Source organism: Neopelma chrysocephalum, unplaced genomic scaffold (genome assembly GCF_003984885.1).
Source record: "Neopelma chrysocephalum unplaced genomic scaffold, ASM398488v2 Primary Assembly neopelma1_23, whole genome shotgun sequence".
Classification (NCBI taxonomy): domain Eukaryota; kingdom Metazoa; phylum Chordata; class Aves; order Passeriformes; family Pipridae; genus Neopelma; species Neopelma chrysocephalum.
The window spans coordinates 31,080,755-31,096,946 of record NW_020897691.1 but is presented as its reverse complement, the minus strand read 5'-3'; the positions used below and the strand labels follow the sequence as shown (position 1 = coordinate 31,096,946).

The window sequence follows — 16,192 nt, the reverse complement described above, 5'->3', positions numbered from 1 at the left end:
AACTTACTCCTCTGATGTGGTGAGTTTGCACCATGCAACTGCCAGCATGGCCAGTTTTGAATTTTCATATATGCATCATCTTCTGGTCATGCAATGTGCTATTGTCTTACTTCTCCAGGAAAAAATAATCTATATTACCGCAACTTCCATCTACTCTAATTCATTCCACATTCACTGTTGGGCCCTTCTCTCTTTCCCCACCTTTCTGAAAGTTGATACCTACCTGGGTCCTTCTCTTCATCTGTAAGCCTTGCCTTTATTTCCTAGTTCTCTTCCAGACTACACCTAGCAAAACCCAGACCCTATCTGGAGGTCTGTTTTTCCCCTGTACTTTTAGACAACTTGTGCTTCTTTAGGTTACTTCTGTTCCTATGTAACCACCATCCGTAAACTCTCAGGTTTGTTCGGGTTTTTTTTTGTTTGTTTCTCTGAGACCACAACTGCAACTTGGCTCTAGAACCTCTATTCCTTCTCTTCCATCCATCCCATACTCCAGTATCTCTTCCCCTCCTCCTCCCCTCCTTTTTTCATTTTCTTCTTTCTAACTCCATTTTTAGTATCATAGGAATCTGCACTTAGGATAGGCTTAAAAGGTTACCCAGTCCAATTTATTGCACTAGGTGGGAAATTTATACACAAATTACATCTTAAAAATCTCATCTGAAGGAAATCCCACAATTTTCACTCACATCCTGTTCCTCCTCCTCCAAGTGCCTTTAGCAGGAACAGTGAGACACATTCACTAGATGCCCACTCTTACTTGTCCCTTTCAATTGTCCAGGCCCATTCACCACAGCCACCAGGAAGCACAAGTCTAGGGGAACTCCTGCTCAGTCCTGCAGAACCTCAGGCCATTTAATCACCACACTCGAACAAGCCTTTAATGATAATATCCAAATGGAGTCTACCATAGTAACTTAGCCAAATTTTTAAGATGACATGAAAAAAATGTATTTTTGGCTTGAAGTTAAATCTGTCTCTCGTTTAAGTTCCTGCTCCAAACTCGGATAATTCTTAGTATATCATTTATAAACATTTTGAGCATGGGCCAAAGGCAAAACAATTTTCTTTTAATTTCCTTCTTGTAAATGCAGAAAATATTTTAATTGAGATGACCAAGAGTAGTCTGACATCTGGCCAGGAAGCCATCTTAGAAGAGACCAGGAATACGCAAGAGCAGTTCATACTTACACCAGATTAAAGTGACTGCAAAATCACAACTTGAAATGAGTCAATGTCTGGAGATGTCTATTTGCATCAATAGACTACACAGAAAATAAAGGACAATGAGGATTAAATGATTCTAACAAGCAAGTCAGATAAGTCGACCCATCTAATAATTTTTTTATTGTTGAAAAGTAATAAAAAGTTAAAAATCTGAGTCTTTTTAGAAGATCACATAATTTTCAACATTAGTCTGATTATTCAGTACATACACATATCCTTAAGAGCAAATTTTTGAGAACATTAGTGCCTTCCTTTGCATGTCTTTGGACCACTCCTTCTATACATCTCTGTATTGAGGATTCAAAAGAAAACAGCTCTCACCACTACTCTCTGAACTTCCAATACTTTTACCCACGGTTTTCAGTGCATTAAAAACAATAGTGAGAATTTTAAAAATAAAATAGAAAGAAAGAATATTTTGGCTACAATTAAGACTTGCACTGCAAAACTGCAAATTATAATACAGCATCAATCTCATGCTTTGTAGAAAGCTCTTGCAATACACGTTTGCGCTGCCCACAAGCTTGCTTGTGTTAACAATGACATAAAAATGCTGCTTATGTTATGAGCACGTACACAGTGTTTGATGCCCAATGATACATATACAGTTACACAGATGAACGGATGCAGTACACAAGCTTTTCGTAACTAGTGGCACACGTTCTCCTTTCAAATATTACCATGTTTCCCATTTCATGGGCTAAAGCTCCAAAGCAGTATTACAGTATAGGCAGGTTGATTAGTGCAAGCATGCCCTGTTCACAAGCTGTAAGTGCAAATCACTTACATTGCTGATAGATTTATGCAAAGCTTCACCGAGACAGTGCCGCTATGAAGAAAAGATCACAGGAATAAAGGGAAACATTCAGAAATCAACTAAGTAAAAGAAAAAGGGATAAGGCAGGAAAGGTAAACATAGAACATTAATTATAATTTGATCAGAGAAAAATAAGTTGAAAACCATCTGGAAAAAAAAATGAATACATTGCTTTGACTCAGTAGATAAGCTACCGAACACAGAACAGAATGATGTGGTTTCCCATGTTATGTTTTGGACACACAGAATAGCATCATCTTTTTCACATAATGTTACTATATAGTCACATATTACACAGCTGAACACTTTTGAAGTTATCCACTTGTTTTCTCTTCTCCTTTATGGCAAATAATTTTTGGCAGAAATCATTAAGTATACCAATTTGCATTCCTTTTAGAAAAATTAGGGTGCAATCAACAATCAGCTGTGTCTCTGGAATATCACAAGTATATCAAACATATCATATTAAAGAACAAATTTCACTGCTAAAGAGCAGAAAATTAGTCAGCAATGAAGACATTTCTATTAAAGTCCTTTTATTTTTCTTGAAATTCAGAATGAGATGGGTACATAAAAGACTCTTCTTGCAAGTCTCCAGCAATAAAATGACTTAATGTACCACTTATACTAGTGTTGATTACTAATAAAAAGCAAAAAAACCCCAACATATTCCCAAGTACATGCTCTAAGAAATATTATTGATCATACAAATAACATACATCATTTCACCATCCCTGGAGGTTTTTAAGATGAGACTGGATGTGGCACTTAGTCTAGTAACCATGGCAATGTTGGATCAAGGGTTGGACTTGATGATCTCGGAGGTCTTTTCCAACCTGGTTGATTCTATGATTCATTTAAATAGATATATATATATTTAAAAATGCCTGTGTGTTTTTATATATTAATCACATGGATAAGCAAACACACATGCATAAAACAGTAATCAGAAATTAAGTGAGAGCAACTTCAAAGCCAGCATGATCACCTTCCCTTTTTGGCATTGGTCAGTCAAGAACATGGCTTTCTCCAGGAGACAGCAGGTATTTTGACACCAGTCTAGAAGCATATAGGTGGGAACTATTATCTAATACTTTGTCAAAATACAAAAAGAAATTGTTATTCATTCCGATGAATCTAGAAAAAGGCACAACACAAAAATACATTATTGTGAAATATCCAAAATGAGCTCACTAAAATAGTAAGAGAGTTATCAGCAATAATTTTCTATGCAAGAGCATAACACTAGGAGGCATCATACACCAGCAGACAACAGACTGGCATCTAACTGCTCCGATTCCAACACAGGATTTTGACAGTGCCAGACTGAACAAATCAGTCTAATTTTACTGTGCTTCCTTTCCCATCTGTTTAGTGCTATTACAAGCAGGAATAATCTCTTGCAAAATAGATATAAAGTCTATAGAACATTTTGGACTTAATATTGGTGGACATATCTAGGCAGCATTGCGGTACAACTAAGAAGTATTTAGATTTTGCACCTGAAGCAGAAGGGTTCATATTATTCTACACTGAAGAGAAGTTCCAAGTAAAAATACTTTTAGGAAGCTGTATTCTAAGGTCTACCCTATTATAAAAAGGCCATTTAAGACAGTTGCCCTCTGCCACTTGTAGAATAACAGATTTCTTTCACCAAGAAAGAAACTTGTCTTGCTTTGCTGTCAAACTGATCTTACAACTAAAAGTACTAACATGGAATAACCATTTTAATACATGTGATTTCACCAAATTTAAAAGTTTTCTAGAGAATTAAAATGAACTCTTGGTGAAGGTTCTGCACTAAAACTTTCCAGTTAAATTTGTCACAGATTTTTTAGGCTACATCACTCAAAGCAATCTTTCTGCAACCCACATTTCCTGACTGTGAAATGAGATCAGTAAATATCTTGTCCAAAAAAAATTAACTACTAACTGCTTAGATCTTATTGGCAAAACGAAGACCATGCAAAGACCAAAAAAAGTTATATTTTAATGAAGTTGAACTTATATATTTTGCATTCCTACATATTCTAAAAAGACACACAGCAATGCTGAATACACAGTAAATACAGTTTATTTATTTTTAACAAAACCTGAAATACACAAGTACTTCACCAATCTGGAAGTCTAAGTATATATCACTATTCAAAAGTATTTAACTATAGGGCAGCTGACTAAACATCAGTCTGGTAAAAAAGACTGGAAAAGATGACTTAGGAGTCAAACAAGAAAATCTTCAAGTGTGAAAATAAGATGATTTGCAGTCAACACAGCAATGGAATAAAGACCTTTGATAACAAACTTGGACAATAAATGCTCCTGTACAGAAATAATACTTAAGAGAAATTTTTAATGGTATTCAAATCTATTATCAAATGAGATTTTGATAAAAACGTGTGCTTGTACAATATTATTGAAGGATATTTGAAAACATTAAAACTAACCTACTTTATTTCAAAAACAGTGTTGTTTGATCACTGAAATCAAACATGAATTCACTAGGATTATTACTAAACCAGACCAGAACTTATTATTTTCATCCTTTATTAGATAGTAAATCATTTTCCTAATAACCATACACAATAGAATAGGACTATATAATTATATAGGCTGGTCAACTGGTATGGGGGCTGATTCCAGCCAAATGTGTAGCAATGTAATCGGATGCAGCTCCATATTGAAAAGTATGCAGGACACATTCAGGATGCAGAACTTTAAAATAATGCTGGTTTCAGTATTATTAAGAAATTCCATAAAAATTCAAAACAACCTTATGAGTATTTCCACAATGAGGTCCATGTTCTGGAGAAAAAGTGTTAAGAACCAAAAAGAATGCAGGCATAATTATTACTCTCTGTATTTCTATGATGGGGAAAGTGATGAGAAAAAAAACAAGGGAGAAGGTGGGTTTAACTATCACTCTCTTCCTACAGGCTGGAATTCAAGGTTTGATTTGTGATGTTACTGTGGTATAAGAAACCCTTGCTCACTTCTCTTTGAAATCAGACTTTGCAGATATGGGGTGTACAAGTGAATTAAATTCCTTCTTGGAAGTACAGGAACTCCCAAAAACACATCAGTATTTGGTATGTATGTATTAGGTAACCTGACTTTACTTGATTTTGCTGTCTCAATTTACAGTAGAAGTACCATCTTCTACACCTTCAGCATATGCACAGATAAGCCTCAGGTGTAACAAAGAGAACTTCATCATGATCCAGAGGAACAGCAGAGAGAGATGCAGCAGAGAGTACAATCTGCATCTTCATATGCAGCGTCTTTAGAACTCACTGATCATTGTAGGCTACTCAGCAGGATTGAAAGACCTTGCACACAATACATGGGACAAGATTGGTATTCCAGCCTCTTTTTCAACATTTCTCATGAAAGAGTCAAATTTTCAACATAGTTGGGCCCATCTTGCTGCAGTAAAGCATGGATTTAGACATTTGAAACTATTCGAGGTTTGGGTTTGCTTATTGTAATGAACAGTTGCTTGTTTCCCATCACAGGGGCCATACTTGGTGATGAAACAGTGTCATTTTTCTCGAGGAGGACATTCACTGCACCAGTGACATTTTCACATTTTCATTCAGTTACCCTGCTTTCTGCAGGACACCAACCTACTGAACGCACAGAAGTTCTCTAATTTGATTGTTTCTCTGGGCTAAAAATTACTTTAAACTGGATTAGAGAGGCTTGACACTGAGTTTCAGCATCAGTCTTCATATCACCCAAACATCAATTATGTAACACTTTTTCCTTACTGACAATATCAATGTCAAATTGTGTCACAATCCAATTCTGATGTACAGTTTACTAAATTTTCAAAATACTGCTGGCAAAATGGAATTCTTGCATAAAACCTGAGACCCTAACTGGGAAAGGTACTACTTTATCTGTTTTATCAAAGAAGATTTAGATTGCTACACAGTCTTTGCTTCACTTTAAGAATAACCTCCCACAGATGCTGCTTACCTTTCTGAAAAAGAAATCCTATGTGCCTCCATCAGATGTCAGTAAAAGAAACTAGTTTCTGAGGTGCCTAGCGAAGAAGCTCAAGCGACCTTTGGTTTAAGTCCATTTTATCCAGCTAATAACGGCAACAAGAACCCTAAAACTCTCCCTTGAGATATGTCTTTCGTTTGAAGAGAAAGACTGATTTGTCAGCAGATGTGCAGTCTCTGGCTGTGCAGTGCTTACATGACAGATGACTCCACAGAGATTTGGAAAGCAGCTGTTTCCTACTACAACATTTTGTACTTGGCTCGAGGCTTGTGACATGCTAGAAATAGAAGAGCTACATCAAAGTTTGTCCCCTATCACTGGTAAGAAAAAGCAGCATTTAGAGCTCTTTCTCTATCTCAAAACCCAACAGTTTTCTGATGAGGAAAATAAAGTATATATAGACCATTCTGAAATGTGTGACCATCTCTGGGATCTAATTGGTCCTGATTTCCTCCTGGTTTTGTAGCAACCATGAGGGAAGGTGCTGTCTCCAGGATATCACAGGGTGGGGAGCTTATCTTGTTGTTTTAAAAAGATGGATCTCTTCTCTTTTCCAGTTGTAGGAATCTGTCAAACTTCTAGGCAAAATCATAGAATGGCTTGGGTTGGCCTAGGCGTTTTGCATGTTTGTATCCATTTGGATTTTGGAATATATGCTTTTAATCTGACAAACTGCAACTTCAATGATCAGGGGAAAAACAGGACCATTTGAACCTCCCGATAATTTTTAAAGGTTTTGGAATGATAATAGAGCTTCAGTTCATTTATTTGTCATAAAGCTGTCAGGATTTTAAAGATTATATACACACCTTGACTAATTCTTCATGGAGCACAGCCCCTAATCTAGAATTTCATTCATCTGCTGAATCTCAAACAAATTTTGCCCCACCTGGTAAGTTCTCTCTTGTTCCCTCCAAGGTGTGCTGTTTTTATAGGTTTTGAACCAAAAGCAAAAGCTACTTGAGAATGTATGGAGGAAAGAGGCTAAGGATAATGTTTTAAAACTAGATTCTTACCAGTGTCTTTATCTTACATTTAACAGAAAAACATATACAGATATAAGATTAAAATTTTGTTTGGGGGATTGTATTACTTTTGGATTTGACTTAGATTTCTATTTTCCAGTTTTGGAAGTGTAAACTTCCAAACATCAAATTAAACTCTTTCCTCATGCATCATTTATTACATACAGTACTAAGAATTTAATGTTCTTTTCATCCATTGACAAATAGAATTACAACAGTCTTTCCATCTCCTCCAGATTTACTGCCAAAGGAAAACTGGTGACATTAAATTTCAATTAGAAGTTTAGGATCAGATAGACAAGTTTCTTCGGATATGAAGATATCAACTTCAAACATAGCCTAGATAAATTTTTAAATTCAATTAAACACAACACCATGGGAGAAAAAAACAAAATCAAGAAGAAATCAAAAGAGAGATGAAAAGGAAGTCCAGTAAAACATTTATTATATAACAGAGCAACAAACTCACATTTGTTAGGATTCCCACTATATCCTACTGAAAATACTTTGAAAACACTGATTTGTTCTGTTGCTTTTGTTTGTCTGTATTGCTGAGCAGCTCTAATGAATTTCCTCTGTTATATTCAGAATCTTTTAAACAAAGAGTAAAATAATGACAAAAGCGCAGTGTGGGCTGAATGGGCTCATCAAAACTACGGGCTCATAACAAACAGCTGAATGTTAGGCATTTGTTATCATTCAAGCTTCAGACAAAACTACAGTGACCAATGTGGACAGAAAAATGCACCAACTAATCATCAGGATCACATCTCTGTATAGAATAGGGAGGCCAGAACAAGGGGGATTCCCTATTAAGAAGAAGACAGTGATGAAACTGGGGAAAGCACCTGCAATAGCTGGCCCTCAGGACTGCAGCGACTCTGGACTGTGTGATTATCCACATGCTCACATACAGTAATTTCTGACTTGCTTAAAGCATAGGTTTCCCACTTAGAATACAGGAGTACCACTCTTCTAAATCAGTGGTGAGTGGCAGGATGCACACAGACACTGGATCTAGGCAGAAACTCCCAAATCTCCACCGATTCTCTGTGAGGCCGCATGAGTTGCAGCACAGTCCCATTAAGACCGGAGTTTTGAGAGCTGTAGTAACTTGTCAAAGTTTTCAAGAGTCAAAGACAGCATGCTCCTTTGGAAAAACAGGTATCTGCAGATGAAAGAAGGGCATAAAACCTTACCCTGAACTGCATTCCAGGTGCCCTCTGTTCTTTTCTGCCTCCTTGCTATGATGTTTCTTTTTATTCTTTTGGATTTCAGCATTTTAGATTTTTAATTGCTTTTTAAATCTTACCCAAAATCCCTTACCATCCACTAGATGTCATGGTAACCTTACAAGTATTCTTGCATACAAGAACTGCCAAAGTGAATTAGAGGGAGTTACTTGAAATTCACCTCCACTCTGTTTCTGACAGACAAGCCTTTAGACAGTGTGTTCAGGACAATATCAAGTGCCAGGAAGCTGAATAAAACGATTCTGTGCTGAAAGTTTATCTCCCTTCTTCAGGAAACTGATAAAGGGCATATACATGTTATTTCTTGTAGAAATTTCCAGCACCCATTTGAGAGCAAATCATCTCATGCAAGGATTACCCAGGCTGTGGAACAGGCCAGTAATCCTTGTGCTGGGGAAAGAAAGGAACATTTCCTGATTCTGCTGATGTGGATGCACATCAGTTCTACAATTAGCACCTCCACATGGGCAAGTAAAGACAGAGCAGTAACTGCCTCTGGCTGAAGGCTGATCAACAGTCATTTACAGATGTGCGCAGGAGTTCAGTGACTTTTCTCAGCATTCCACTTCATGAACAAGAGTATACTCAGGATTTTAAGGCCAGCATTTTAAGACTGAGTTTGAACTTTTCCGAAAACTAGAATTTGAATAATGTCTACATCAGAAGGAAGTATTTATATTTTGATATGTCAAACTTCCTATTTACTTTGACAGTTTAAAAAGGAACACACCATCACAAAAAGAAACTAAATAGGAAACTTGAACATGTTTTGCAAAAAAGGAGAGAATCTTTGCAGTAGGAAAAATAAACAAAAGCTACCAAAGCATATGTAGTATACTTTTGTCAATTCTCACTGTAATACTTCTGATATTTCCATTAATTGAAGACGTATCTTCCACTGTGAGAAGTTGGCCAAGTTTAGAAAGAAGAATGTCCCACTAATGCTTGGTCATGTATGAAGCTACATAAGAATGGAAAAGCTACATATGAGAAAAAATGCTGTCAAAAACACTTAATTTACTCAAATGTGTTACTGAAAAGAAAGGAAGATGAGAGAATCAATATTTGTTCAAATATAGAAAAGCCCATCCACAATGAAGATACTTGATTCAGTTTACAGGAAGAAATATTTATCACAAGAAGAAACAGATAAGAAGAATACACGTCTTAAACTGTATATTTCAGTGCCCAGAACTGAACATTGCATAAGACAGACAGGCAAAAGAGAGAACATGCTCATGCTTTAAAAAAAAAGAAAATTCCTCCTATTTTGTCCATGGCTGAAGCTTTCTCAGCAGTAAAACGTTTTTAAGAAAAGTGTTAAAATCCCATTATACAGATAAGAGGAATGGAAACGAGCTAGCACATCCGAATTCACTGCATATTTCATGATGAAAGTCTCTCATGGATTGATGTAGAAGTACTTGGTGCCATTTACAGGGGAAAAGAAGGAAAAGCACTTTCTTTTTTTGTCTTCTAGAATAATATCTCATATCAGTGATAAGAACTACACACTTGGTCTCCAGACACTGATCTAGTTAAACTACCAACCACATTTAACTGTAGATGGTAAGTGATGTATTTAAGCACTTAATCAGCTGAATAGCATTTTATCTCAAGGAAATTATTTTACTCATAACAAAGCTATACTGTTAAAATAACAATAATCCTATGTGCATTCTGTGAGGCACCAATTAGCATTACTGGTAAAACTATTACCTAGCTTTATGCATCAAGTGTGCAACAAATAAAAGCAGCATAAATTTATAGATTAGTATAACATAATTAAAACAACCCAAACCAGCTTAGTACACTTCATGGGTATAAAGTTTTTTGATTGAACTGTTTGGGATTTTTAAATTGTTAACATTTATAGCTGTCTCTTCATTCAGTTTTTCCAGCACCAGTCAGCAGCATTCCAAGGTGGGCATACTCTATGTTGTATTTTTCTACAGTTTAAGTATATTTAAACCTGTTTTTTCAACACTTCGATTACATAACCATTCCTGTACTTCAAGTTAGGCGATACACTTCTTTGTAGCTTGTTTTTAAATCAAATCGGAGATGCATCAATACATAATAGAAAATTAAGTACCCATATTGATGAGCATTTTATTTCTGAATTCAATCTTTCTGAACAGCATTTATGTAACTAAATGTTGAAGCTCTAGACACTTTCTCAACATAAAGAATGCACATAGGCCACATTTGCTGTCAAGGCAGGAGTTTACAAATGATTTGGCAGAGACCCTGGTCTTGTATTATTTTGAAAAATCATTGTATAATACTACCAGTATAGACCAGACCACTATTTCAGGTGTAAAAATCTGAACTGCAGAAAGAGGAGCTGGATCCCTCCAATCTTCCTAATTTTTACACAGGCTTCATGCCTTTCAAATGGGTTTTAAATGCATCTTCCCATGAATGAAAACCAGGGCTGGGTGTAACAAATACACTTTTACAGCCCTACTTTAGTATCTCAGGCTGTTCTAGTTCAGTGTAGAGTTTCTAAGGCGTCTTCTCCAGGACCTGCTCATTTCAGTACCTCCTCTAGTATCTGGAGGAGGAGACAGATAGTATCCTAATGGAGTTTATGGATGACACCAAACGGGGAAGAGTAGAAGGTGGAGAACGACACAGTGGAGGGGACACAATACGCTGAAAGATAGGGCTGCCATCCAGAGGGACCTATAAAGGTTATAGGTACGGGCTGATGGGAACCTCGCAGAATTCAACAATGACAAGTGCAAAGTCCTTTACGTGGGATGGACTGAACCCCTGCACCAGTCCATACTGGGTTACAGATGTGCTTCACACAACCTACTTAAAGGTAGGCTAAATGTGAATCAGCAGCATGGTCTGGCAGCAATGAACGCCAGCAGCACTCTGGGCTGCAACAGCAACCAGTAATTTGAGGGAAAGGGATCAGTCCCTCCGACTTGGCACTTATTGCATATCACCTGGAGCGCATCTTCTCTTTCCTCCTCCAGTTCATTAATTTTTGGTGCAAGACACATATTGATAAACTTGATCATGTTCAGTGGAGAGCTACCATCAAGATGGCTGGGACTGGAACATATATCCTTCTGAGGAAACTGTTCAGTTTAAAGAAGAGAAGATTTTGTGGGACTTAATAGCTTTCCAGTACCTATGAGGTGGTTATACAGAAAGTGCACCCAGCCTTGTTACAGTGCTGTACAACAGGACAATGAGAGACAACGATCATGAACTGATAGAGAAGGTTCTGCCTAAATTTAAAGAAAAACCTCACTATGAGCATAATTAAGCCCTGAAAGAGATTATTTAAAGACCCTGTAAAGTTTTTAAAACATATGTTAAAACTACAGAAATGTTACTTATAGGTAGAAGTAAAAAAGGGAAATGAAGCTTAAGGTTTGTGTAACTTGAAACTTAAAATCAAATGAGTCCAAGTCTTATTATGTTCATGTTGTAAAAAGTAACACACCAAGAACTCTGAAAACCTCCAGCTTTTATGAGTCTAAACCACAAGATTTCACAAGCTTAAATTCTCCTGTCAGCAAAATATATTGTTACATGCTCCTATAAGAGGCTCTATAATCAAATGTGTGTTCAGTTATTAGACTTCTCAAATTAGACAGCAAATTAAAAGCCATTCCACAATAACACCCTGAAATCACAGTCATTTAATGAGTTCCAAAATCTGTTTCTCTTACTTTAAAACGTATTTGCTCATTATCAGCTATTCCTTCAAACTGGAATCAATAAAACCAGTTCTATAGAATTTATGGTTTGGAAAAAGTACAAAGCAAGTATTTTCTTTGAGTTATCTAATGTAACTGAGATTATAAATACGAGTTGCCAATAAAAAAACCTCAATATTTATACAAAATTATCCCAAAATATCGTAGACATTTTGATTTTTCAGTGACTTGTACAGGGTTATTCTTGTACAGATAGGGAATTATTATTTTTGTAAACATAAGGGATAACTCTAAGTCCAACCAATTAGCATTGGTAGATATTTAACAGCAGAACCGGTGAGCAAACAGAATCAAAAAAATCTTGTAGTGAAGATGTGAGACTGTCAACATCCTCCCACTTCTCCCCTCAAAACTGTAAAAAGTTTTACTCGCAGTTAATGTAAAGAAGAACATTCATATAATTAAATTATGTTCATATATTATTTAAAATATTTTATAATGATCAAGTTAAAAAGCACTATGCTAAGAAATTTCTTTTCAAAGTCAGATGTCACAACCAATTCAATGCAGTTAATTAGGAATAAACCACCTGCAACTAAATTGTAATGGCTTTTCAGTTCTCAAAGACACCATAGTTACCTGGTCCAAAAGATCTTCAACCTTTTTCTGCCATCCATCTCTTGCTGCGTTTTTTTCACGTTCTTTCAGCTGCAACAGCTGAGTCATGGCGGCCTTCTTATCCTCTTCATGCTGCAGCCTCAGCTCTTCACGAAGCTTATTACATTCCTGTCTAAAAACAAAGGTCAAATAACTACAATGCAGTGGACCTTGTGCAAGAAGTGAAAAAGAATAAAGATTTCGGTAGTAATTGAAAAAATCTTAGATAATAGCAGAAACCTTTGCTTTACATCTCATTTGAAAGTACATTTGCATATAATACATAGTTCATTTGTTATTAAAGAATATAAGAGGAAAAAAAAATACTCGCCGAAGATTTTCTGTCCATTTTATTTCCAAGTCACGTGCCATTCTGTCAACTTTGAACTTTTCCTCTTCTCTCATGGCAGCAATCATTGCCTCATGCTGTTGTCTCTCCTGATCTAGTTCTCCCTGCAAACACAAACTTTACAATAGAGACTGATCAGCAGCAAAAACATATTTTAAGCCTTAAATGAAGATATTTATAATAAAAATAACAGTTACAACTGACTCATAAAATTTGAACTACAACTTCTTCAGTGTGTAATTCTTAATTATGCACAATTAATGCCTAAACATCTGCGGATATTTCATACTTGTGAAACAGAAGTCTACATTACTATAAAAAGCAATTTTCCAATAGGTCATTCTTCAAGTAGTCTTTTCAAATACCATTACATTGAACCACAGAACAATTTATGTTGCAAAGAACCTTGAAAGGTCATTAAGTCCTGTTCACTGCAGGACTAACTCCAGAACTAGAGCAGGTTGCTTGGGTCCTTGTCAAGAATGCTTTGATTGTTTTTTAAAATTTTTTAAAGCATCAAACATTCAGTATTTGAATTTCAAAGCTTGAGCTATCTGCATTTGATACAAAGTTCATATAACTTATTTCTGTTTCTTGATTGGGCAAACCTGCTAGAAACAAGGTTTCACGGTCTGAACACAGAAAACACTATCTTTAAAATTCCTATCAATTTCTGTTCAAATTTTACCATACTAGAATAGTATTAGGTACTACCCAGAAAGCCTTACATGAATTTTCTTCAGCAGTGCTTGCTTCATACATGAGACACAAAAATGGCTCTCTAAATTTAATTAAGACTTTTTAAAATGTAGCATTTTTATATATTTTAAAATCTGTTAAGATAAATGTTAGTGCTAGTAACCTGCTACTGAAACTATTGAAATATTTTAATAGGTGAAGAGAGCAATACTAGTTCATAAGGACACTTATGGAAATTACAAAAAAATACAAAGGAAGTTATAAATTGTAATATGGTGCACACCCAATGACCATAGCTGAAAGAAATTAAAAAAAATACCAATATCCTGTTTCCGGCTGGTTTTGTAATGAAAATATGAAAACAGGTTCAGTGAAATTTTTTTTTTAATACTTGCTACTCCAAACATTTCTGTGATCTTGTAAAATGTACATTATTTACTGAGGAAAGAAAAAGGAAATGTTTACTTAGTATTACAGTCAATGAGCTATTGACAGACTAATTGACTGTTCTAGTTTCAACTAAGCCAATTAAAATGACAATACATTTGTGACTAGACAGATTAACTGCTTCAATGGTACAAAGTGCTCACATTTTCTAGGTGACAGTCTGCTATCTTTCAAGATATCATAGCATATATCTTTAGACTATCCTTAAGTCTCTACTGAAATTCGAAATTTGAGACTAAAATGAAGACTGTGCCCATTACTCAAGGAAAACATTAAAAATGTTTTAGTGAATTCTAGTAAGCTCTGGATCTTATTTTGCAGCAAGACATGAACTGGCTGGAATAGCAACGTTGTAACACATACACTTTTTACATTCTCGTGAAATTCTATCCAGCCTCTGAACATATTTTGCCACAGCTACTACTTATATTAACCACAGAAAGATGCAGCACTACCTGTTAAAATACTAAAAATGTTTTGACAACAAAAAAAAACATCCATCCCAAAACAATTAACCAACCAACCAACCAACTAAAAAAAAAAAGGAGAAAAAACCCCAAACAACCCATCCTACTTTTCAGGTTTTTTTTCTTCTCTGCTAGATACAGAAATCTCTCTTTTAATGAAGCCACATGAGGCTCCTTCAATAATGTGTACACCATAATACTTCTTCCCATTTTAAAAACAAGACCAAAATCACTGTGACTGTGCTTTGCACAACTTATTCTCCAACATTACGGTTACCTCAACACTATACAAGGAATCTGTGGTCTCTCGCAGTCTTGCTCTAGTTAATTCTAGTTCTTTCTGTAGTATTTCCTGAGCTTCTTGAAGACTGGAGATATGTCCTTCTGCAGTTCCAAGGCCTTGCTCACTTTTTCGTACTAGGTCTTGCAGACGACACACCTATGATAAAACAAAGAAAGTTGTCATTTCCATATTTATTACTAATGGCAGCCAAGCCAACCTGGTTTCACTTTCTACCAGTATTTTCTAATTCTGACCTAAGCAAATTTTTAGTTGCACAGCCTGTTCTCCTTTAATATCACTTAACATTTCCATACTTAAAAACAAATTCTTGTAATATTACAAAATCAAAGACTCAATTAAAGGATTTCTACAAGTAAAAAAAAAATTATATCCAATGTGTGTTTGATGCACTTTGCAAGGTTACATAAAAGATCTGAAATTGCTTCTACCTTTACTGTGAGAAAGCATGTTTTATATAAATTAATGAGAACTATTTCAAAATACATAAACTCTAATATAATACATAAATTAACTTGTGTTAAGGTACAAGTTTCTCTGTTTTCAGATTGCTACCTGTCCATAAATTAGCCTAGTTAAAGCTCAATCTAATACCTGTAGAGTATAATGTGGTAATTTCCTTAACTGCCATGTAACACTTCTTTTCTGCCTGTTTGTGCTTCAGGTCCCCATCTGTAAAATGATGATACTATACTTCTTTGTTTCAGATAAAAATATTAGAGATTGAACATTGTTCACCAGCTACAGGAGAGATAAAAATTTTAAGTATGTAGGCTGGAAAAACAGAATAACAGGAGTTAGGAGGAACCAAAGAACAGCAGCTAATTGGAACTGAAGTTTTTGCAGAAGCGGTAGTCTATGCCATTGCCTTTGTATGTTGAGATGAATTTCATTCACAATGGCACAAGTGTCCCTGCTTTGGTTTGCAGGCATGAGCAGGTAAGAGTTACAACCACTCTTTCTGTTTGTTAGAATAATGATATGCAGATACTCTTTATAATATACCCAGGGGTACCACCCCTCCCTCCCAGAATTCTCTCCCTCTGTAGGCAACCATGGAATGTCTAAAAACAGGGACTCCTCCTTTCCTCTCAGAAAGGAATCCAAACTTTTTTTGGCATGACAGATCTCAGAGAAGAACTAGTGTAAACTTGAGCACTTGTCTCTGTGCTCCTTTACACTACATTCAAACAACTAGTAATTCCCTACAAAGCACTACTACCTGACGGAGGATTCCTACACGAAGAATTGTCCTCAAA

The 16,192-nt window shown here is 35.8% G+C and overlaps 1 protein-coding gene across 7 annotated transcripts in view; it reads right to left on the bottom strand.

The window, feature by feature from the left end:
• FAM184A (family with sequence similarity 184 member A) overlaps positions 1 to 16,192 on the bottom strand; it is a 78,768-nt gene that overhangs the window by 18,008 nt on the left and 44,568 nt on the right. For 4 of the 7 annotated variants that reach the window (XM_027692380.1, XM_027692417.1, XM_027692363.1 and 1 more), the window contains exons 7-10: positions 14,910 to 15,071; positions 13,002 to 13,123; positions 12,653 to 12,803; positions 2,015 to 2,056 (exon numbers count right to left, since the gene is read on the bottom strand). In XM_027692380.1, the coding sequence (XP_027548181.1) occupies positions 2,015 to 2,056; positions 12,653 to 12,803; positions 13,002 to 13,123; positions 14,910 to 15,071 (477 nt within the window). The remainder of the gene's footprint in view (positions 1 to 2,014; positions 2,057 to 12,652; positions 12,804 to 13,001; positions 13,124 to 14,909; positions 15,072 to 16,192) is intronic. The other 3 variants (XM_027692373.1, XM_027692406.1, XM_027692395.1) reach the window with 1 other exon arrangement.